Source organism: Radiomyces spectabilis, assembly GCF_025331425.1.
Source record: "Radiomyces spectabilis strain NRRL 2753 chromosome Unknown BYT42scaffold_3, whole genome shotgun sequence".
Taxonomy (NCBI): domain Eukaryota; kingdom Fungi; phylum Mucoromycota; class Mucoromycetes; order Mucorales; family Radiomycetaceae; genus Radiomyces; species Radiomyces spectabilis.
Window position 1 is genome coordinate 1,235,007 of NW_026251928.1, and position 20,839 is coordinate 1,255,845.

The 20,839-nt window shown below is 43.6% G+C and overlaps 9 protein-coding genes across 9 annotated transcripts; 4 read left to right on the forward strand and 5 right to left on the reverse strand.

Annotated features, from left to right (window-relative positions):
* Positions 1 to 2,447: 2,447 nt before the first annotated feature.
* Positions 2,448 to 3,567, reverse strand: BYT42DRAFT_491657 (uncharacterized protein; the record flags this gene model as incomplete). The annotated part of the gene is made up of 4 exons (XM_051564095.1): positions 2,448 to 2,713; positions 2,779 to 2,936; positions 3,000 to 3,201; positions 3,261 to 3,567. 4 exons carry the CDS (start codon positions 3,565 to 3,567, stop codon positions 2,448 to 2,450), a joined length of 933 nt encoding a protein of 310 aa, XP_051426206.1.
* Positions 3,568 to 4,193: 626 nt separating this feature from the next.
* Positions 4,194 to 6,236, reverse strand: BYT42DRAFT_492245 (WD40-repeat-containing domain protein; the record flags this gene model as incomplete). Its single annotated transcript, XM_051564137.1, has 3 exons — positions 4,194 to 5,866; positions 5,968 to 6,040; positions 6,096 to 6,236. 3 exons carry the CDS (start codon positions 6,234 to 6,236, stop codon positions 4,194 to 4,196), a joined length of 1,887 nt encoding a protein of 628 aa, XP_051426207.1.
* An 862-nt stretch (positions 6,237 to 7,098) lies between these two features.
* On the forward strand, positions 7,099 to 7,917 carry BYT42DRAFT_611451 (uncharacterized protein; the record flags this gene model as incomplete). The annotated part of the gene is made up of 5 exons (XM_051571503.1): positions 7,099 to 7,128; positions 7,193 to 7,273; positions 7,336 to 7,529; positions 7,601 to 7,688; positions 7,753 to 7,917. 5 exons carry the CDS (start codon positions 7,099 to 7,101, stop codon positions 7,915 to 7,917), a joined length of 558 nt encoding a protein of 185 aa, XP_051426208.1.
* A 65-nt stretch (positions 7,918 to 7,982) lies between these two features.
* Positions 7,983 to 9,458, reverse strand: BYT42DRAFT_492362 (uncharacterized protein; the record flags this gene model as incomplete). The annotated part of the gene is made up of 8 exons (XM_051564145.1): positions 7,983 to 8,131; positions 8,233 to 8,437; positions 8,513 to 8,632; positions 8,700 to 8,832; positions 8,872 to 9,088; positions 9,154 to 9,212; positions 9,278 to 9,356; positions 9,422 to 9,458. 8 exons carry the CDS (start codon positions 9,456 to 9,458, stop codon positions 7,983 to 7,985), a joined length of 999 nt encoding a protein of 332 aa, XP_051426209.1.
* Positions 9,459 to 10,135: 677 nt separating this feature from the next.
* BYT42DRAFT_592354 (50S ribosomal protein L33) lies at positions 10,136 to 10,387 on the forward strand (the record flags this gene model as incomplete). The annotated part of the gene is made up of 2 exons (XM_051570610.1): positions 10,136 to 10,265; positions 10,344 to 10,387. The coding sequence occupies 2 exons, from the start codon at positions 10,136 to 10,138 to the stop codon at positions 10,385 to 10,387; spliced, it is 174 nt and encodes a 57-aa protein (XP_051426210.1).
* Positions 10,388 to 10,462: 75 nt separating this feature from the next.
* Positions 10,463 to 13,429, reverse strand: BYT42DRAFT_602934 (transcriptional repressor TCF25-domain-containing protein). Its single transcript, XM_051571064.1, has 12 exons — positions 13,161 to 13,429; positions 12,964 to 13,098; positions 12,731 to 12,903; positions 12,511 to 12,675; positions 12,354 to 12,448; positions 12,084 to 12,281; positions 11,931 to 12,024; positions 11,770 to 11,862; positions 11,377 to 11,703; positions 11,240 to 11,315; positions 10,718 to 11,160; positions 10,463 to 10,657 (listed from the first exon to the last, which is right to left on the reverse strand). The coding sequence occupies exons 1-12, from the start codon at positions 13,287 to 13,289 to the stop codon at positions 10,498 to 10,500; spliced, it is 2,088 nt and encodes a 695-aa protein (XP_051426211.1). The 5' UTR covers positions 13,290 to 13,429; the 3' UTR covers positions 10,463 to 10,497.
* BYT42DRAFT_559949 (uncharacterized protein) lies at positions 13,430 to 14,271 on the forward strand (the record flags this gene model as incomplete). Its single annotated transcript, XM_051567188.1, has 3 exons — positions 13,430 to 13,729; positions 13,795 to 13,987; positions 14,067 to 14,271. The coding sequence occupies 3 exons, from the start codon at positions 13,430 to 13,432 to the stop codon at positions 14,222 to 14,224; spliced, it is 651 nt and encodes a 216-aa protein (XP_051426212.1). The 3' UTR covers positions 14,225 to 14,271.
* Positions 14,272 to 15,218: 947 nt separating this feature from the next.
* Positions 15,219 to 17,199, forward strand: BYT42DRAFT_559956 (uncharacterized protein). Its single transcript, XM_051567189.1, has 3 exons — positions 15,219 to 15,393; positions 15,451 to 15,893; positions 16,036 to 17,199. Exons 1-3 carry the CDS (start codon positions 15,378 to 15,380, stop codon positions 16,897 to 16,899), a joined length of 1,323 nt encoding a protein of 440 aa, XP_051426213.1. The 5' UTR covers positions 15,219 to 15,377; the 3' UTR covers positions 16,900 to 17,199.
* Positions 17,200 to 17,719: 520 nt separating this feature from the next.
* Positions 17,720 to 19,507, reverse strand: BYT42DRAFT_491038 (cytidylyltransferase family-domain-containing protein; the record flags this gene model as incomplete). Its single annotated transcript, XM_051564046.1, has 8 exons — positions 17,720 to 17,905; positions 17,988 to 18,227; positions 18,299 to 18,421; positions 18,490 to 18,537; positions 18,603 to 18,759; positions 18,824 to 18,965; positions 19,036 to 19,175; positions 19,248 to 19,507. The coding sequence occupies 8 exons, from the start codon at positions 19,505 to 19,507 to the stop codon at positions 17,720 to 17,722; spliced, it is 1,296 nt and encodes a 431-aa protein (XP_051426214.1).
* Between the last annotated feature and the right edge of the window lie 1,332 nt (positions 19,508 to 20,839).

A 20,839-nucleotide genomic window follows, 5' to 3' on the forward strand; every position in this document is an offset into this window, starting at 1 on the left:
TGTTTATGGGCGGTTATTATTGAAAGAAGGAGTAGTTTTTATATCTCACAAAAGGAGCGATTCATCAGATAAGTAGATGACCACATTTGATGTCAAAAGTGAGTAAGACAACCAGATCGTATGGTGGGTGGAAAGAAACCGAGAGGTACGTAGACAGAAACAGATCTGTCATTAATTGACGGGAGATTGAAGGATGCAGGAAAGTATAAAAGAAATGTAAGTCAATCAACCTTATTACTTCCATTGAATTCAAACAACTGAGAAAAAATAGTGTATAATAGTGTATCTGATTGATTTTGCAGATGAAGCCTGCTCGTCGAACAAAATCGTGTCCATTATCAGTAATGCTACTTTAGTGCGTGGAGCTTGCTCCACATCTTCGTCGGTATTTTTGGATTATCATTTAGCATATGAAATGTTTTCTTGTCAATACGGAACCTTAGGTTTTTCATTGGATTCTCAGCTCAAGGCAAAAACTCTCTTAAGCGGTAATAATCGGGCAAGAAATGAGACATATTCCTTGCGCGGATTCAATCGAAAGCTCATACCATCGCAGTCTGGAAGCCAGGTTTATCTACGAGATTCTCACTGATCGATGAAATTCCAAAAATCCGCAATGTATGAATCGTAGCTGAAGCATTATTTTACCCATTGTTACGACATACTGCACTTTCCCTCTCATAAATCTTTATTATCATACTGATGCACTCCTATTCTGTATCGTCACTGTCCGTAGTTTCACGATCCATGGAGAGTATCGCTGCCGATAACATATCCATACTTCGTCAGTGTCAAACAGACAAGCTGTATTAACCTCAGTATCAGTCTTGGTATCGATCCAATATACATTTTAACCCTGGTTTCCGTTTCTTCAAATCGGGTTGGTTTCACCAAATTCACTCCTATTGAGTTTCACTTCGTAATCGGTCTGGGGTCTCGCTTTATGAGCTTCCACTCATGACAACTTTCTGTATCTTCCAACAGCTACTGCAGAATTTATAAAATAATAGTGTAGACTTTGCCAATCTTTGATCAATCAGTAAAGTACAGGTCCTTCTGCATTTATTTACATGTCGCTGTTCAATACGGTTCGGTGCCGACGAAAGGGCATGAAATCAAATCAAACCAGCCCGTGTTTCTTATGCAATGATAACATTGATGCGTCTTATTTTTCCCTTCCATCAAACCAAAAATTAACTCCGAATCAATGATTGAAATCATCTATTTGCCTCTCTGATAATCTTCATGCTCGCCGTAACATCTTCTGCTTATTATGAACAACGATCGCTCAATAATATTCTTGCTTTGTCTTACAATTGCCGTCAACTGCGCACAGTATACAGAATGCGAAAACAAAAACCAGCAGACCGTAACAGGATTGCTGGTTTTGCTTTGACATGATATTTTATCACAGGATAGTCAAACTGCATCTACCGACACAAATATCAAGTTTCACTGTGACCACCTGATCACATTGGGACCTTGGAAAATTAAGAAGGGCCATAACAGCAGCTATCGGCGCTTTCAATATTTCTTTTCTTCCTATACCGCAATGTACGCACATACACACACTTATACATACACACGTACAGAAACACACGTATCATACTCAGAGACGCTTACGTCCCAAAACTTCTTCTATCAAATCTCTGTTACAAAATTTCGTACACAAAAACCTCTTCTCCGATCACAAACTCCCAAAAGAAAATATCGCAAACAGCATAAGTACCACCAAATGGTCACTATTTTTGTCACGGGCGGGAAGAAGTTGGCAAGACTGTTGAAGCAAGCGGAGCACGAAGGACGGCTCATACTACTTAAGATCAACGAGTTTAATACGTCTCAAGTAAATACTGAAAATGCGAGATAAGGGGCATCAGGATTTACTCATCTTTTCCCTTTTTTTTTCTTTTCTCCCAGGTGTGCTCTTTCTGCGGCCAGAAAACTCTACAAAACGTAAGAGCCGGCAGGTGGATGCTTCACTGTTCCGCGTCCTCAAGTGCCAGATTTGCAACAAGAACTGGAATCGTGACGTGAACGCAAATCGAAATATGCGAACCGTTGCACTTACGGGATTCATGGGACAAGCCAGGCCGGTTATTTTCACCCGTCAAGCTGGTGAAACTGCCGATGAAGACGACGACGAATACCTAGCACCAAGATAATCCAATATTTGGATTACATAATTTCAAGCACCAACCATCTGTTGTATACATCGCACTGCTTGTTTTTGCCTTTGGATCCGGTAAAATTGAACCATGTATTGAATTTGGCATAGTCTTTTTGTAAAAGAATCCCGGTTTTATATAACTAGAGAGTCTCTGGAAGGATTTGAATCGAACAAATGACTGTATAAGATTGTATGCGAACATTGCGGTGGTGGTTGACCATGTCAATTAAAAAGATTGCTTTCAGAGGATATATTTTCTTATGATACATGCTTTTTTCTAAAATTCCCACCATTTTTTGCGTGCTTGCCTTTCGTTGTAATCACGCACCGCTTTCAAAAAGTCGCCCGACGCTTGATTCATATCCTGGAACTTGTGTTCCAGCTGATTGAGCTTGTCTCCACGTTCATTCATTTTGTTGGCTAGTTCCTTGAATACATTAGTAGATCCACTGGGTTCACCGCTTTCAGAGGTATCACATTGCGGTGGTTGACGACCAGATGCATGGGCCGGCGGATCGGATGCAGCTGGTATTTGTTTACCCACTAAAATAGACACCGCGATCAGTAAGAAAAAAAACAAATGGGTTGGATTCCCTGAATTATCATACTTATAGCGTCAAATTCTGCCATTGTCATGGTATCCTTTGAGAATGCATCGGCCACTGTACTGATCCATGATTTCTTTTGTTTCGAAGTGCCAGCAGAGGCTGGGTGAGGAGGAATCTGTATGTTTTTGTTATATAGAATCACCGAGTTGCCGAATGGTCTGTGGCAACCGGATTTTTAGTATAGCTGATAAAGGCCGCCTGCTTGTTTTCATGATACTTACAACCCATTGTTTAACAAAAAGAGATCTTGTTCTAGTTCGTATTTCGCTGTCCATGTCATTATTCGACCATCCGGAGTGATGGATGACTCGTGAGCTCGCGTCAACGGATGTGTTAATGTTGTTTCAGCAATGACTTTCAAAGTGGGAAGAGAAAGCAAAACGATGCGCCCAGTAGCAAGCAGTAAGCTGAGGCAGGTGCTTCCTATTATTACGGTTAAGAAAAATTATCATGATAGAATTGTCGCAAATCGTCCGCCATACCTTCTGCCGTTGTTATTTGACTGCACAGAATGGTTTCGTCGGACGGTTCTTCATCCAGTCGTCGTATATCAAATCGGTAGAGTGGAAAATTGTATCCGCTCAGTAAAACATGGATAAGATGCTGGTAAATGACGACCACGTAATGCGGCACGGGTTGAGGATGGAATTCCAAAGGAGACAGTGTGCGTTGCAGCCGAGGTTGTGCCTTCTTTTTGATGCTATCTACTGAACCTTGTTTTTGTGGTTCTTTGCCCTTGCTTTTTTTGGATTCTTTGGTCGACTGGCTCGATCTGCTGTGTAGCGACATGCAATCGGGGGCGTCAACGGACTCGTTATGTAAATTGGCGTCGGTTTCGAAAGGATTGGTTCCTTGCTGATGATCGTCTTTGTCGTCCGCATTGGCATACTCTGATTTCTGCTCCCCTCCTTCCGCATCAATGATAAATAAATTCAGCGGCATATCCTGGGACTTGGTCACAAGGCAAATCTCATCGTCGGCAGTAAGCGATTTCTGGTATACATAACCGCTGTCCAGTGCAATATAAAGCGAGATTTCTGTACGGACCACTAATTCACTTGATGAGTTAAAAGGGCAACCATGGTAAATTGTTCACGCTTCTTACAACTACTAGGAGAATATGTGTTGTACAGTTTGAGAATACGGATCTTTACATCGATTGGCACTTCTTCCAGTTCATCTTTTTGTTTTGCTTTCGTTTCCATAATATATGCTAATTGCATCCTTTGTAAGTAAGCAAAATACCTTGGCAAGTTAAAAGCGCTATTTTTACCTTTCATATCAATGGTGAACAAAGTTTGCGAACTACGTAAATCGATAACATGCACTTTTCCTCCCGTAGTTGCAAATGCCAACCTATCAAGCAATGAGGAGCCTGTCGTGAATTAAATGATGCATCAATGCGGTGGGTAGCCTTACAGGTGAGCTCGATAGCTGGTCAAGTGAGTAATGGAATCTCCGTCTGTTTGTATCTTGAGTTTAGGGTAGTAACCCGGTGCGCGATGCGGGGAATCAATGTGGGATATGTGAATGGTATGGAGAAGGTCGGAGGCTTCTTCGGGAGTATTGGCCGTCCCTGATTGCTCAGGTTCGTTCAGTGGATTGTCTGCAGACGGCGCAACATTGTTCTGCTGTAGTTCATCCGTCTGCGAATCGTCCTCCAAGGGGGCTTCCATTTCCTGCAACAAGTCGCCTAATTCTTTGAGGGTATCATCACAACTGGCTAGAAAAGCATCGTTATGCGCGGGTTCGTGCTGTTGGTTCTCAACCAAGTGGAATTGGTATACAAAAATGGTGCCATTATCGAAACCAACGGAAAAGTCGTTGGTCCATTGGTTGAGATTGATGCACTGGATATGCGCCTTGGTGTTGGCTAAAGCCGCTTTGGTATCGATGGTTAAATAAGGCAGAGGTTTTAAGGCAGTAAAAGAAGCATCCCAGAATTTGATGATTTCACCCACGTGGATCGTCGTCAACAGATCGTTGGAAGGAATCCGATACACATGGTCTCTTCCTGCGCTGCCGCCAGTGAGTGGTAAGTATTTCACGTGAGGGTCGACAACACTGGTAAGGGTTCTGAAAGACTCTTCAGGTAGCATGGGAATATGACGCGCAAACAGCACGGGCGGGATGAGCATTTCCAAAGGCGCTGGTAACAAGAGCGAAGAATAACTGTGATCGAATGTAAAACCTCGGACGGAGCCGTCGCAGGAAAGGATAAGGACACCGTAGGGGTCCCGCATTCCCAGAAAATACGCATCCCGGCTCAACATGATAAAGTCGTCGACTTCGTTGGACGAGCAAATGAACGACTGTTTTTGTGCTTCCTGGCCATCTTGTTCCAAATCAAATTCCAGTGAATGGAGACCGAGAAAGTCCCGGGAGCCACCTGCCACCAGCAAATAGGAACTATCAAGTGAGGTATCGACGTACCACGCAAGGCGATAAATAGGCACATTGTCGTCGGTTGATCCACTCGTTGGAAGCAATTTTCGAGAGGTGAGGGGCTGACGCGGCGATCGCATATCCCACAGCCGCAGCGACCCGTCGTCGTAACCTGCCATGAAGCGATGACCGGATGGACTCCAGATCACACAGGTTAATCGGATTTCGATCTCACCGGGTTCAAAGGAAAACACGCGTTTCACCGCCCGCTCTCGCAGATCCCACAAAAAAACGGCAGTCTCGTATCCCACCAGCAAAAGATGGAGATCGGTAGGATGGATCTGAAGGCACACCACGATACTTTGCGATTTGAACTTTTCGGTCGTTGGATCGGCTGCGGCTGGTTGATTTTCGGGAAGCATCAAGTTCGGTGTTTGATAATCGGCAAAGATCCCCAACTCCACGTCAAAGAATTGGACACGGCCATCCACTAAGCCAAGACAAAGCCAGTCAGTACCGACACAATATTCATAACTGGTGACGATCGCTTCCACAGGCACGACGTGGTGCACACGTTTCGTTTTCAGGTCGATCGTGATAATTGTATTTTTGCGATCAATCACGATAAGCAAAGGGCAGCCCATCTTGAAATGCATATATTTAACGGGCGTATTACTTGGTAAAGGGATCTTGGCCGACACGCCTTTACCAAACACCTGTATGAAACACGGAGAAGATCCGGCTGTTGTGAAAGCCCAATTATTAGCTCTGAGCATTATTCTTTTGTAACAAAACGCAACCTACAAACGGCTAAAAGACCCGTCCAAGGATCAAAAGCAATAGCCGATGCGAGATTGGGCATGCCGTACGTTGACATCTAGGGAGAACGATAGTGAGACACTGGCTGGGAATTGGAGCTTGATGCAACTCACGTGGGCCAGCGCGACATTGTCCTGAGTGATGTTCGTTGACAGTGATTGTTCTAAGCGCTTGTCCTTTGCAATGACGGATTTCGATATACCATGCTCTTTTGCTCGTTGAGCCAATCCCGAAAGCTTCTCAAAAATAGCCATCAACTGGATGTGTAACGCTCAGTGGAACCTTTTTTTGTTTTTTCAATCAATGGACCAACTTCATTCTCCGCCCATGGATGCAACGGTTGATCGGGAAAGCAACAATGTGCATAATAGCTACTTAGTTTCTTGTGCCCTGACCGTGCACATGTGCCTTGCATACAAACATATCCTTCAAAAGCATTATTACCTACTATACTTTCCATGTCGCGTATGGTTGAACAGTGCTTTTACTATTATAAACCGGAAAAATCAAGTATTTCTTTATTTGTGGACATGTTAACTACCTTATCATGAACTCTGGTGGGAACGGCTTTATACACAGAAGGACTTACTCACTGTCAACAACCATACCTACCGTAGATACACAGGTCTCAGCTATTACATTATTCATCGTGGTGAGGAATTTGCTGCTATGATTTATAGTGTGCTGCAGTGCATTCAGTTGAACTCTGTTTAATTTTTAGCCGTGTAATTTAGATAAAATTCTCGTGAGGGTCGGCTTTTTGCGCAGCATCAACAATGGCAAGACATTGCCAGTTTCACATACTTGAATAGATATGATGCGGGCATTAGTATGAAGCTATAAACCAGATTCTGTGTATGTCTTATGAAGATTCTGTGGACTCATGTCGCAAGCAAACGTACTTTTTTTTTTCTTGTATACAGAAAGGTATCGCTCGATGTGCATCACCCGCGAATGCTGATGAAATAAGCTGATGTTCTTATATGGCTCGGCTACAACTCAAGCAAAATCCGGTTTATTGAATTAAAAGAGGGTCAAAAGCGCACCGTGCTACCGCGTTTTATTGCGGACTTTGAATTATTACTGGAGGAAAGCTTGTGCGAACTGAAACCCGCAATGTCTATACTTTACAATCTTTTCCTCATGGTAAAAAAAAAAAAAAAAAGCTCACCCTCAACCGTTCATCAGAATTGGCTAAAACGCTCGCTAGGCAAACGCTTCATCAAAAAAGATTGCCGCGGCCAATAAGCGTACGTTGGCCAATCTGCAAAAAGGCTTCCTCATTGTGAATGTAAGTAAAACCTCGGTGGAATTCTTGGATGATCGCGTTTTGGTATTGACGAGTCATTCTAGGCTATCTACATCTTATGGCGGGCCATTTATCACTGGTCATCGTTTACCATTTCGCAGCTTGTGTTATATGTCTGTACCGGCGGTTTGAGTATGTTCTTTTACAGTGTTCTGGAATCATCGGGTCGACCGAGCTATGACGCGAGTGGATCGTTGCGATCCAGTGGTGATGATCTCAACGCAGAAGGATTGACAGCGTAAGAAAAATAATTTGTGCTGAATAGCATTTTTTTTTTCAAGTTGGCTCAAAAGATGGGATTTTGCATAGTTACATGTTCGATATCATTTATGTGACTTGGTTTGTCCACTTGACCACCGCGTTCATCTCCAACAAGTTCTGGTTCGCTTACCTTGTGGTAAGAACATTGGGAAATAGTTTTTATTGGATGATGTATCAATTGATGTTATTTTTTTTTCTAGATTCCGGCGTATGCATTGTATAAATGCGTTCCAATGATCATGTCCTATCTTGGCAGCGGTGGAATGGGATCGGAAGGCGCCGCACCGGAAGCAGCCAAATCCAAACGTCAAGCGAAATTGGAAAAACGAGCCAACAAAGGACAATCAGTGAAATACGTGAAATAAGAGGGGTTTTTTAGGACTGTCCACCCAATTGCGCTTTCTGTATTGCAGAAAACCAGTATCAATGATTAGCAACCCACGCAGATATCGATCCGACATTTTTTGTGCAAAGAAAAATTTACCAATAGTCGAATTTGTTCGCGATGCTCGGGTGGAAGCGCGTTGATTTGTTCTTCGGTTAGCTGCAACACTTGCATCAATAACGCCTTTTGTTGTTCTGCGATATCACCTACACAATTTTGGTATTAGAAAATGGTCTCAATTCTACTGATGACCATGATGACTTACCAAGAGGCGGAGCTTGCGGTGCGGGAGAACCGGCAGCAGGGAATGGCATAGTATGATTCACGGGGGGTTGCGGTGGTTGTGACGGAGGAATAACTGGCATGGTTGGCATGGGTGGCATGGAAGGCTGAACGGGCGTTTGCATGACGGCAGGAGGAGGGGTGGCAACATTGACGACAGGTGAAGCAGCAGCCGCGGGAGCAGGCGCAGCAGGTACAGCAGGACTACTCATGATTCTCTATAAAAAAGCGACCATGCAAATAGATGTTGAGTGTCTATTCCTCCTCTCTGTCATACCAGTCTCGTCACTTACAGTAATAATATTTGGATCCACAATATTCATCATCACCATGGCCTGAAATAACGCATACGATACTTGAGGGTTGGCCGTTAAGAAATCACGTGCAGCATCCGGTTTTTCAAAACACATTTGCTGTTTCTTCCATATAAGCACTCTGCTATATACCAGTAACATGATTTAAAAGAAGTAATCAACTTACCTTCATCTGACTCATCAAGGTGAACAAATCTTGGGGACTCATGGAAGCAAGCACTTTTGAAATTTCGACCACGGAGGATACAGGCGCAGCCCCGGGTTTACCAGCCGCTGGTCCTGGAGACATGGCGTTTCCTCTCGCCTTTTGAGATGTTATTACAGAAATGAGTCATCACAATTCCCTATCCCATGTACGATGAAATAGTGATGGTCTTACCTGTGGCATCGGAGGTGGGGCATGCTGTGATGGGGTTGGCTGTTGTGGTGCGTGCTTATTGTGTGGACCGGCCGAACGCTGGTGATCGTCCATGGCGGCATAATCAACTCTCAACTGTCTACCGCCAACTTCATAATCGTTTAGATTGCGTACGGCACTTGCAGCTGTTTCGGCATCTGTGGGAAAGATCGGTGTAAGATGATTTGGATAAATGTATCGATCGTGTTTTTCCAAGCATTACCATAAAACTCGCAAAATCCATAACCTTTCGGTCGTCCGCTTTCACGATCAAATAATAAACTAAGGAAAAAGATGCAAAATGAACAAGTTTATTCAGCAAAGACAAGTAGATCGGCTTCATTTACCGAAAAGACGCTACAGGTCCGACTTCCTTGAACACGTCAATGAGCTGTTCCTCTGTGAGCTCAAAAGGAATATTGCCCACTAATATGGTCAACAGCAAGGTTAACATAAGCGTAATGTTGTTTGTTGCGTTCCAGCATGCTTACCAAAGACGACTCGTGAACCTCTGGCAGCTTGATTCATGATGCTGAAGGAAACCCGCTGTTTACCCACACAGGCATTGTTCATGGCGGAGCTTAGCGTTGCTTCGGTGGGACTGTTATTTGAAATTTGCGCAAAATGTCCAAACCCGACTGCCGATCAGACAGCAAAAAAAACAAACGAGAAAAAAAAAAGCTGTTACTTGAAATGGGTGAGTATTAGGTCTGCAGGCGCGGTAGCATAAGGCAGAAATAAGGTAAAAGAACAAATGGCAAGGCTCATGACCATTGAAGTGATGAAAGCTTACCCTTTTTTAATAGAGCAACGAGATCTGTTAAGTTAAAGCGATGCATGGGCCGAGATAAAGGTGAAAAACAAGAAGCTACTCTATATTGATTGACCAAATGGTTATTGTATACATCTATGTATCATTTTGTATGATGAATAATGGTGGATCTGCGTTCGTTGTCACCCATTCCGAGATAATGAGGATTCAGCGGGGAAACAGCAAATACAGCAAATCCGCAAAAATTGATTGGCAGTCGGCGGCCCTGTGTGACTTGCTATTCATTTGACGGCAACAAAAAACAAGACGAGGGGTGCGCTTTCAGGTTGTTTTCTGTAATCTGTGATTGAAGCAAAACTCTAGGTAGTGAATCCGCAGTTGAATGCCGATGAGAGTGCTCTATTAACAAACAACGGTTGTTCTCCTACAGATCATGGCAAAAAAGGCAAAAGCAAGAGTCATTCTCGTAAAGATGTTGTCCACCGCCGGCACTGGCTATAACTACATCAAGGCTCGTCCCAGAATCAATCCCAAGTTGTCCATGATGAAATACGATCCTGTTGGTACGTGAGGCGCCCAATGCAATTGATAAACGCGTTGTTTTCTAACTCATATTTTGTTCACTTCTCTTTCGACCACAGTGAAGCAGCACGTCTTATTCACCGAAACCAAGATGAAGAAATAGAACCAACGTTACACTTTGTGATTTCTCTGTACATAGCCTCTTTGCAACGCATTGCTTTTATCAATAGAAAAACATCAGGTCGAAAAGACGGTGTTGTTATTCTTTTGCATCTATTCAGTGTTTGATCTACGGTCGTCATTATTATGGTTGTTATGACTATCATTTCGCTCATATTCCTCTGCCAAAGCTCTTTGCATAGCCAGTTCTTCGGCCGCTACCTCGTCAAGGTAGTCAAAATCAAGCTGCTCTGGGTTTGCAGGTGTTTCGCCACTACGTGAACAATGTCAGCAGCCATATTGACAGAGATCAGAACCTGATGGAGGATCATACCTTTCATCTTCCTCGTAGTCTTGGAGATCGGGAAAAGTGCCTGGGAGCGTATCCATACGACGCCGTACCTCGGCCATCATTTCACGGATTTGGTCAGCCGTTTCCGGAGAGACATTGCCTCCCATACCATCGAGGAAATTTTGGATTCTGGCCAGAATTCCTGTAGGCGCAGCTTGTGCCCCGCTTCCGTGACCCCTGCGAATTCTGTCGTTGATATCGTAACCTGATACAGAATCCGGCGGTGGAAGAGGGTCATACATATGGTAATCGGTGCCAGTGACGGACGTCGGTAGGTAAGAAAGACACTTGCGAATTTCGGACATGATGACATGACGACACACATTCAACGGAATATCACGGTTTTCACTGCATCGCACTTGTTGATAAGCCAGGTCGTCTTGAGCCTTTACTTGGTGAGCCGTCTGCTTCAGCCACTGCAATACCTGTAAAACAGCGCAGCATAAAAAATGTTCAGTCAGATCCCAAGGCTCCTATTTTTTTTAAAGGCACTTTAACACCTACCTCTGGCTCTTTCCAAAGTTCATGATTCCTTTCCACGGCCAACCAGAGGAGTAGGTCCAAGTAAGGGTCATTGATGCTAATACGACCAAAATGTCAGCTATACCAAGGCAGCCATTAAAGAGAGCAAAAATATTTACGTTTCTTGAACCTGAGATACTAATGGATCGGATTCGCCGAGCTTTTGCAACAAACGAGGTGTAAACTGAGGGAATTTCTTAATCGCTTCCTTTAGCATGGCAGAGCTGTCTTCCTCAGATACATTGTCTTTGGTTTGCGCCAACTTGAACTTGGCATAAGCTCCGGAAAAGGCAAAGTTGGGTAAATCATCCAAGGCGCCAGGGTAGATTGACGCATCGGTTTTCCAATGCGATATCATTCGTAACAAATAACCGTAATCTTTGGCATTCAATGCATAATAATCAATGGATAACAAGGCGCCTGTGGGGTCGGCAGTGGGATCCAGACTAACAGACAAACACTCGTGGGTTAATCACTGCCCACATTCCCTCTGGCCATCCATGACTTTTTACCTGAACAACAGCTTATTGAATTCAAAGGCGGTTCGCCAGCACCCACGGCGGGTCAAAAATTGAATGTGACGGAAAATGGCAAGGAAGAAGGATCTAAAATCGTCGATCGCCTAGCTGCGTTAGCATGACAAAATAAGCGATAACAAGGATATAAATCGTACCGGTTCTCAGATCGCTGGTATGAAAGTCTGGACGTGCCAGAGGACAGCGAAAAGTGAGGATGGAAAGCTCGCTCACAAGCATAAAGGGCACGTTCTACAGCAATGTTAATAACGATGAACATTTCATTACCGGAATTTCCTTAGGATAAATACCAATGCATTCACCAGCCACTGTATGATCACCGCTGTGTTTGGCTACCTCAGAGACTTGAAGTAAACCATCCACATGATAAGGATGATGGTGAGTCAGGAACATCAGAGCATTTGGGTCGTGCGATGCCACACAATTCAAAAATTCGAGCTGCGCATCCTGATACTCCTCGGAGTGCGTGAATGCATAATAGGATGAACCTATTCATTATTAAAATTAATCTTTCCTTTTGTCCTTTTTTCGCCCTTCATGGCTTGAACGCTTTGGCTTGCCTGGTTTGTTTTCAATCAACGACATTGACAATCCTTGTTTTTTGTAAGGTGGCCAATCCACTTTGGGTGTACTTAATTTGGAACGTTTCAAAACTCTACATGATGAACCAGGTGAGTTTCGGCAAACGGATCCAGAGAATTCCCAGTGAATCAATACCTTCCGGCGGTTCGATTCTCACTATTCACTACGCGAGATCCAAACAGGCGCTTCATTTCGGCTTCCGCATCCAAATAACGTTGATTAACTGACAGCAAACGGCAGCGTTCATCGGCATTCTCCGTGTCCTCCTCCTTTGTCGAACCCGCATTATCCGGCTGTGAACTAAGCTATACGTTAAAAGCTCGATACTTCGAACCGATTGGCTATAAGAACTTACCTGCCACCGATCTCCTTCAAGACATCATCGAATTCTTCCCAACTCATGTCCGCAATATCTTTCTTTGAGGAAGCATGGCTCTTGACGGCTTGAGCTTGAGCCTGAGCTTTTCCCTTCTTTTTTTTCTTCTTGTTTTTTTTACTCGATTTAACGACCTGCGCAGTACTAGGAGACTGAAGAAAGTATCTCAGCCTGGTATTTCCAAAGTAAATCTAAACCATATCCGCACTCACTTTCTCTTCCTCTTCGTCGTGTTCTCGCGGTACCACTTTTGGTTTCTTTTCAGCTACGGGTTCATCGTTCATTGCATCTGTTTCGTCTGCATTGTCCGTATCATTTGCATCGTCATCGTCTTGGTCTTCATTCAACTAACGGCATGATATCAGCATTCACGCATGTTTGCTGCGGTGGAGAGGCTTTCTTGTATTACCAAGTCGAACAAATTCTGGGCTTTGGGTGGTGGAGCTTCCTCTTCTGATGAGTCGTCTTCGCTATGACTAGCATGGTCTAACTCTTGCAGTTGTTGCTTTTGTAGTCGGCGTAATGCTCTCGAAGACATTTGGCGATAATAAAGTTCCAATGAGTCGGGCGGTACGAGCGGGCATACACATTTTCCACGCGCGGAATCTTGGGTGTGTCACAAGCCACACACATCCGTGCCAGAATGGGGGGGAGTTTTTTTATTTCGCATCTTTAACCATGCAAGTGTATTATGCATGCTTTCTGCTCGCTCTATCAGCACTTGGCGTACTTGCAAATACAGAAAAACTTATCTTTACCGTTCATCCCACCCGTTCCACATGTTCTTTAACGGAAATAGCAAGCATACAAACCGATAAAGTCCCCATTCTCTCGCCACCGTACACACGTTTGCAAAACGCCATTATCCCTTTCCATGACCCTCCGAATCCGGCCGTAACGGCATCAAAACACTGGTATCAACTGAAAGATCTGCAAAGTGACGCTAGCTATGAATGCCGAATATCGTATCCTGCTATTGTAAGATACCAGCAAAACCGCAACTGGCCTATGCGTGTTTTTTTTTTCTAACGTCCATGATGTAGACACCTGCCGATTTCTCAGTTTCGCTCCTCGATCCATGTGACGCCTTGAATCATCCCGACTTTCCTCTGAATCCCAAAGCAGTGAAAACTGCTACCCAAAGCACACTGACCAAATGGGTTCTAGTGGAAGCAAACTATACCGGTGTGTCCAATATCCCATTGGTTGAATACACTCCAGTGGTGTATGACATTGGTACGTAGTATTTCTTGTCAAAAAAGAAAAAGAAAAAAAAAAGAAAAGTAACCACTTGTCTAATGCTATTTGTCTGTAGTTTTGGAGAATTTATACGCGGGATTTCTATTTCACCAGGTATATAAAATTGTATTGGCTATAGTGGGTGTGCTGGTTTTGGGGCAATGGTGGGTTATACCGTCATTGAAAAAGTTGATTATTTCCATTGTGAATGACAAATCACAAAAACATGAATAATTATGCCATTTATCCATAAAATGTCTTATGCGCTTTTGTCACTGTGAGATACAGCTTGCATATGTATCGTGCAATACTCGACCAGAGAAGGGAAAAAAAAGCCATCAGTTACTCACACATGGTGTTCAGCATTGCTCACCTTGCTGTAAGGCCATTGCTTAATAGCACAAAAAGTTGATCAGTAAGGTTGGGAATGCTTCATTTAAATGAAAAAGATAAAGGTCGAAATCGACCAAAGTCACCCTATGCCTTCGCCTTTGAAAGGCCGCATATTGTCGGTAGTTTATCATATGGCGTAAAATGAAAAAAATAGCCATGCTCTATCTAGCGATTTATCGCCATGCAACTCTGCGAACGAACGACACCTGTCTTTGCAGCTTCTTTTATGGTACAGAAATCCCATCTCAAATAAAGATACTGTAACGGTGAAAAAAAAAGCATGTTTATGACCCTTACAAACTGTCAATTGTATTATGACACGCAAACATTGATTCCATAATCGATAATGACACTGATGATGTATATTTGCATTCATGGTAGGGCATATGATACGATAGTATTGTATGCTCGATTATGTATTTCAAGGCATCGTCATGCATTGCTTTTACGACAGTCATGATAACACTGGCCACATCGCAAGGTATTATCTACATAGGTTGAAAGGAATATGATCCCCCTGCGACATTTTTTACGACTACGCTTACTAGACACACCATCTTTTTTTGTCGGTGTTTGTACTCGTACCGAGACCTTGTCTCGCTTTACGTGAACCCAACTTTTAAGCGACGAGAGCATACATTTCTAGTATTAGTTCACTGAACAGTTTGCTTTATTCGTAACTGTAAAGAACAACTTACAGATGGTGTTATGACTTGTTGACAGGCACCAGAATCTCCGCGGGAGCCCGAAAGCTGGTTATAATTTGGGTCCTGGAATGTGGGATCGGGATCCTCCAAATTACACTAGTTGATTGGTTACGTTTGGTTTGGAGATGAAAAAAAAAAAAAATGCTACTCGTCACAATGGGATTAAGCCGTCGATCTCTCCACGCTTCGCCTCCTTTTTTTTTCTTGTTACTTTTTTTTTGGGTTCGTTGTTATTGTTGTTACTCTTGCTCTTTTTGGCGTTTTTGAACTGAATATAGTCTCCTTCCATGGCAACTGTTGATGGTGAGCGAAAAGAAAGAGCACGTTGTCATTGTAACAATGCACTCATTTTGCTTGCAGATCATAAAATACTCACGGCGCAAAATTCGTGTCAACCCAAGAATTGTCGAGCACGCTGCGAACCGACTTGCGGCCCTTCCGAACGTTGTGTGTTGGACATCATCAGAGTGTGCGGCGAATGCCCACTATCCCAATGTGTCAATATTCAGTCCCTGGGAATGTCCGTCTCGCAGCAACGTGCCTCTGCCTCTGAAAGTAAACCGAAAACGGCCCTGATGGCCGGCTTGATCACCGGTCTGGTTGGCATGGCATTGGTTTCTGCGACGATCGTTGGCTTTGTATTTATAAAGCGACGGAAACGAGCGAAACATCACAAAATTAAACATGCCGACGCTTCGCCACGTTTTGACCCTGCGTCCTTGATGCCACCGGTGTCGGCCGTCTTCTCACCCAAAACTTCCCCTGCACCCGTCACTCCCACCAGCCACGATCCATGGTTAAAGGTATTGTATCAAAGTTCCTTTTGTTTGATCAGCTACTGCTGTCATGCATGAAGAAAAAAAAATATACTTGTTCCGTAACCGTCGGAAATGAAACCATGAGAGACGATGGGTGTACTAACTGACTAAAATGGGGTTTTCGTAGGAGTCCAATCCCACCGTTACTTCAATCGGCGACCCATTCGCACCCACGCCCCTGTTTCTGTGCGCCTCTTCACTTCACATTCCTCGCTTTGATGCTTCCTCACCCACCCAACCGGCCAACGCCGTCATTCGTCGTTCACTGAATATTCTTCCATCGCCGCCTGCAAGACCCACATCCCAGGACGCTTTCCTGAATCGATCGTCATCGGTCAAAGTGACAAAATACGATAACCTGCACACCTACGCACCGCCTTCCGGTACGTCTCGTGAGCCACTAATTCTCGAGGATTCCGATGACGAAGACAAAGTGCAAATACGACGAGCCGTTTCGGTACGCAAAAATCAGCAGGCAGATACGGCAACGGAGGCGGGGGGTGTTCAACGTACGGCTTCCGTACGAACAACCGGTTCCAAAACCGCGCTCAATGCCGATAGCTCGGTAGTCAGTCTAGAATCGGCAGATGCCCAGCCCATCCACGTTGTACGTGCCAAGCCAACCATGGTCCGTATTAATACCATTACGAAAAAAGAAGGAGGTATCACCCGAAAACGATCCGTCCGCACCGTTATTGACAACAACAACAAGGACAACAAGGATAACCACGACGACAAAGATCAACCAGAAATAGAACTCGAACCGACTTCTTCGGGCCCGCCGCCACTGAATGAAGCTGCGACTTCAACGAATGCATCTCGTGAATATCTCAGTCCAGCGTCAAACGAACGTGATTCAAGACAGTACAAGACCGCCAGTTGGACATCGTTTCACAGCGGTGCAGGCGGTACCCATTCCACTGTAGGGGATGGGGAAATCACCGTGTTTTGGGAAACAGCCAAACAATCTCCATCCGATCGCTATCATTAACATATCATTGATTCAACACCAAGCTGTCTTGTAATACCATCTTTTTTTTTTCTTTTTTGGTTTTCCACGTCCCCTCGTCTTTTTTTACCCCAACCTACATTGCAACCCGTCAAATTGCAACCTATCCCAGCATCTCGTTCCTGAATTATTTTTTTACAAATTGCTATTTGTGTCAATTTTGTTCCATTTTCCTTTTTTGCATTCTCAGATGAATGATCGAACCATTTTATCTGTGTTGACCACTTACATGTATAATCTAAACTATTCCAAATAATATTTATATTCAATTCCGTAACACGCTACGAAAGAAAAAAGCTTTGGCCAACCCATCACGTCATGGCGTGCATTCCCTCCTTGCTCACCAAAAAGACAAGACCCGGATCTTCAGTTACGGATCCATCAAAATACTAGCCACGTACAAAATAGAATAATCACATGGAAAATTGACTTGCCAGAAAAAGCTTATTGAAGGCTTCATCCAACATGTGAACAAAGGATGCGATGGTGTAGCGAGCATCCTTCGTCAATAAGCGACCACTGTCCCCATGGGCGGGTTTTGAAAATCAAGCAGGAAAAATAATAGCATTGACCAGCTGCAAGTATATTTTGCACTTGCACTTTCACCGACATGATTCCCTATGAAATCGGGTCTGAATGACATGCACACAGCTTTATTCCTTTTCTTGGCAAATGAATGATTTTATATAAGTGAGAAAATGACAGGATAGAAAATTAACAGGATTACAGAGTACGGTGAATACTAGACATAATGGCTGCTTGGCAGTGTCTGAACGTCTGTGTGCTTATGCTGAGATGCCTTTTATGGGAGAATGTTACGTGCGGTTTCTGTCAAGGCGGCCGAACCGCATCGTTCAAGGACACTGGAATCCAGAATGCCCTGATTGACAAAGTAGGTCAAGAATCGTTCGAGAAGTTCGAGCTGATCCTGCACAGACAAGCTGTTAATGACAGTGGCTAGAATAGCGCCCACCGATAAATTGAACGTCTGTAAAGAAAAAAATCACAGTGATCAGTCACCCCATGTATCACCAATAAAAAGTAATTTACGTTCTGCCAAGAATACACACCTTGATAAAGCTTTGGTAATACATGTAGGAAAAGAGACCCATCAAGAACTGACAATCCATACGATCCGTCATACCACCGTGGCCAGGAATGCTCTGACCGAAATCCTTGATATTGAATGCACGCTTAACACCGCTGGCGAAAAAGCCACCAAACGGTGCAATCAAAGAAGCAAAGCATGCCATCACAAGGGCATGAAGCTGAATAGGCGCAATCCATACTTCGGTAATCTCCTTATGCAACTATCCATTCGATCCCCCAAAAAATTGTTTCGATATTAGAAGACCGAGCAAAGAGAAATCACCCCCAAGACCCACACTCTTACCAGATATTTGCCCAAAGATACCCATGTTTCCGAAAGCTCCCAGGGCACTGAAATGAAAACGGGATTCTTGGGTTCACAAGTGATGGAGGACCATGCTGACATGGATAAATCCTAGAAATCCCCGTCCCCGATATTAGCTAAAACAAGACTTGTAGCAAAAATTCGCTACCCGCACTCACCTTGACGGGGCAGATCATGTAATTGAATCGCATCAACAAGGATGACCACTAACACCGTTGTACGTTAGTGGTTATGGTCCAGTCTACTACTACACATTTCGCTTTATACGTACGAGGAATCCGAAAATCAAGGTACAAATCCAGGCACCCACAAATCCTTCCACAGTCTTTTTGGGGCTCAACTGAATCAACTGAGTACGTCCCCAAAAGAAACCACACACATAGGCAAAGATGTCATTGCAGATCACCAAAGACGCTGGAAGTACAAACCTAAAAAACAACCGCTTATCAGCTTCCGTGTTTGCTTTTCTCATACTCGAGTTGAAGCACTCACCAGATCAGACCTTCCAGAATATTATTTACAATAAAATGACTCTGCACAACAATAAGAATCAAGGCCATGTGCATCCAACCAAACTGAGTGAATTGACGTTTATAGAAGCCTTTCTTCAGGTTCATAACGAAAAAGACAAAGCCTAAACACGCACGTCGTATCAGTATTGCGCTTCACTCTCGGTTTCACGGCCACGCCACAGCTCTGCTTACCAATCACATAGAGGACGAAACTGATAAAGCGATGATGGGTAGCAAATGGTAAAAGGGAAGCGTCAACGAGAATGATTTGCTGGAAATAGTAGATGATGGATTCGCCATAGAGATAGTAGGTGGTTGAAACTAAGAAGTACCTGAGGAGCACGTGTGCATATTTGAGTAGGCTGGGTACAATACTCTTTTTTTTGTTGAGACATGGGACTTACCAGCTCATAGTTTTGAACCATCGCATACTTCTCTCTTTAGCAGGAACCTGTGCGATCTGAATGACTTCTTTGTATACAATGGTTTGAATGGCCACGACCATGAGAATGACCCAAATGTGGCCCGAGGCGAGAATGGCAAAAAAAGTGCCAATCATCATAAAAGTGGTAATGGTTCGTAACCACCAATTTTGCCACTTCTTCTTGGTTGGCTCGGCGGCCAAAAGCACGACATCGCTCTTCTCTCCTGTCGGTGCTGGCATGTTAGACGTAGTGTTGGTAATGTCTTGGACTGCCTCTTTTCCGTATTGCTGTGAAGGTGACCGTCTTTTGCCACCCATGATCCAAGTTTTTGGAGTGTTATGTTTTCTGGAGAGAAAAGAAAAAGGGAAACGTGAACCGAAAAAAAGAAGCCCACCAAAGAAAAAAAAAAATGCGCGAAATAATTATCGTTGGTTGGGGATGCGCTTGATCTCTGGTCACACTAAACCCTAATATGACACGTGAAAGTAGAAATTTTACAGTTTCCCAACAAAAAAAAAAAACTTTTTTTTTTTCAACACGCTGTTCGCAAAAGTGTATTTCTGTGCTTGTACGTCATTGAAGCAAACTTTGTAGATAAAAACTTTTGCACTGACATTCCTTTTTGTTGTCGATTCATTGTCTAGCTTGTTAAATATCGGCCGATTGGATACTGGTTTGAAATCACAGGCAATTGGCATCACATGGCAATAAAAAATAACCACTGTTTTTTCTCGGCATTTCGCACTTTTTAGATTTCTCCACTCGCGAGTTCAAAGTCAGATGAAATAAAGTTCATCATAATGAAAGAATCTTTACACCCCAAACCACTTCATCTTATCAGTTTATGCTTTCCTAAATCATTCAAAATCATATGCCATCTTTGTCAATATCATGGCAAATTCAATTTATGATCATCTTTATTCCTACGCGACAGTAACTACGGCTCTTCTCATCTCCATACCATTGTCCTAAAACCTACTGTGACCGTTGTGGTTCAATTCCTCTTCAGACTGCGTCGGAATGCTACAGTTTCTGTCTTCCTGTTATGGCTGTTCCCTTCAACATCTAGAGTGACACTACGTCGTCTGGATATGGTATTCACGAACGTAGTATTTCTTAAAAATGGCACAACCTAAAAAATTTCCTCAAATATAGCGGCATATGTTTGTGAACTACAATCGCTGTGGACAAACCCAAGCGGATATGCAGAAATGAATGATGACCCTCCCATACGCCAGTGTTTTCTCTGCAACCATTTCCAGTCCTATGTAAGCATACATTTGCTCGATGAACAAAAACATCAGCAAAGTCACGCAATACCAAGATTACAGTTGACATGGTACAACTGGCGGCTGGCGATAATCTCATGGTATCGATACGACCATTCCTCTTATATGCTTCTGGGTTTGAAAGAAGTACGATAACCAACTTTGATCTATCGCTGGAAGCCAGTATTATTCTCACGAAGAGATAGCTATTGCTTTGACATGAGACGAAGCCGAAAATGCTTTTAGTCAAATCCATACTCCTATGTGTCTCTCACTAGTTTTATATATATACAAAGCGGATAT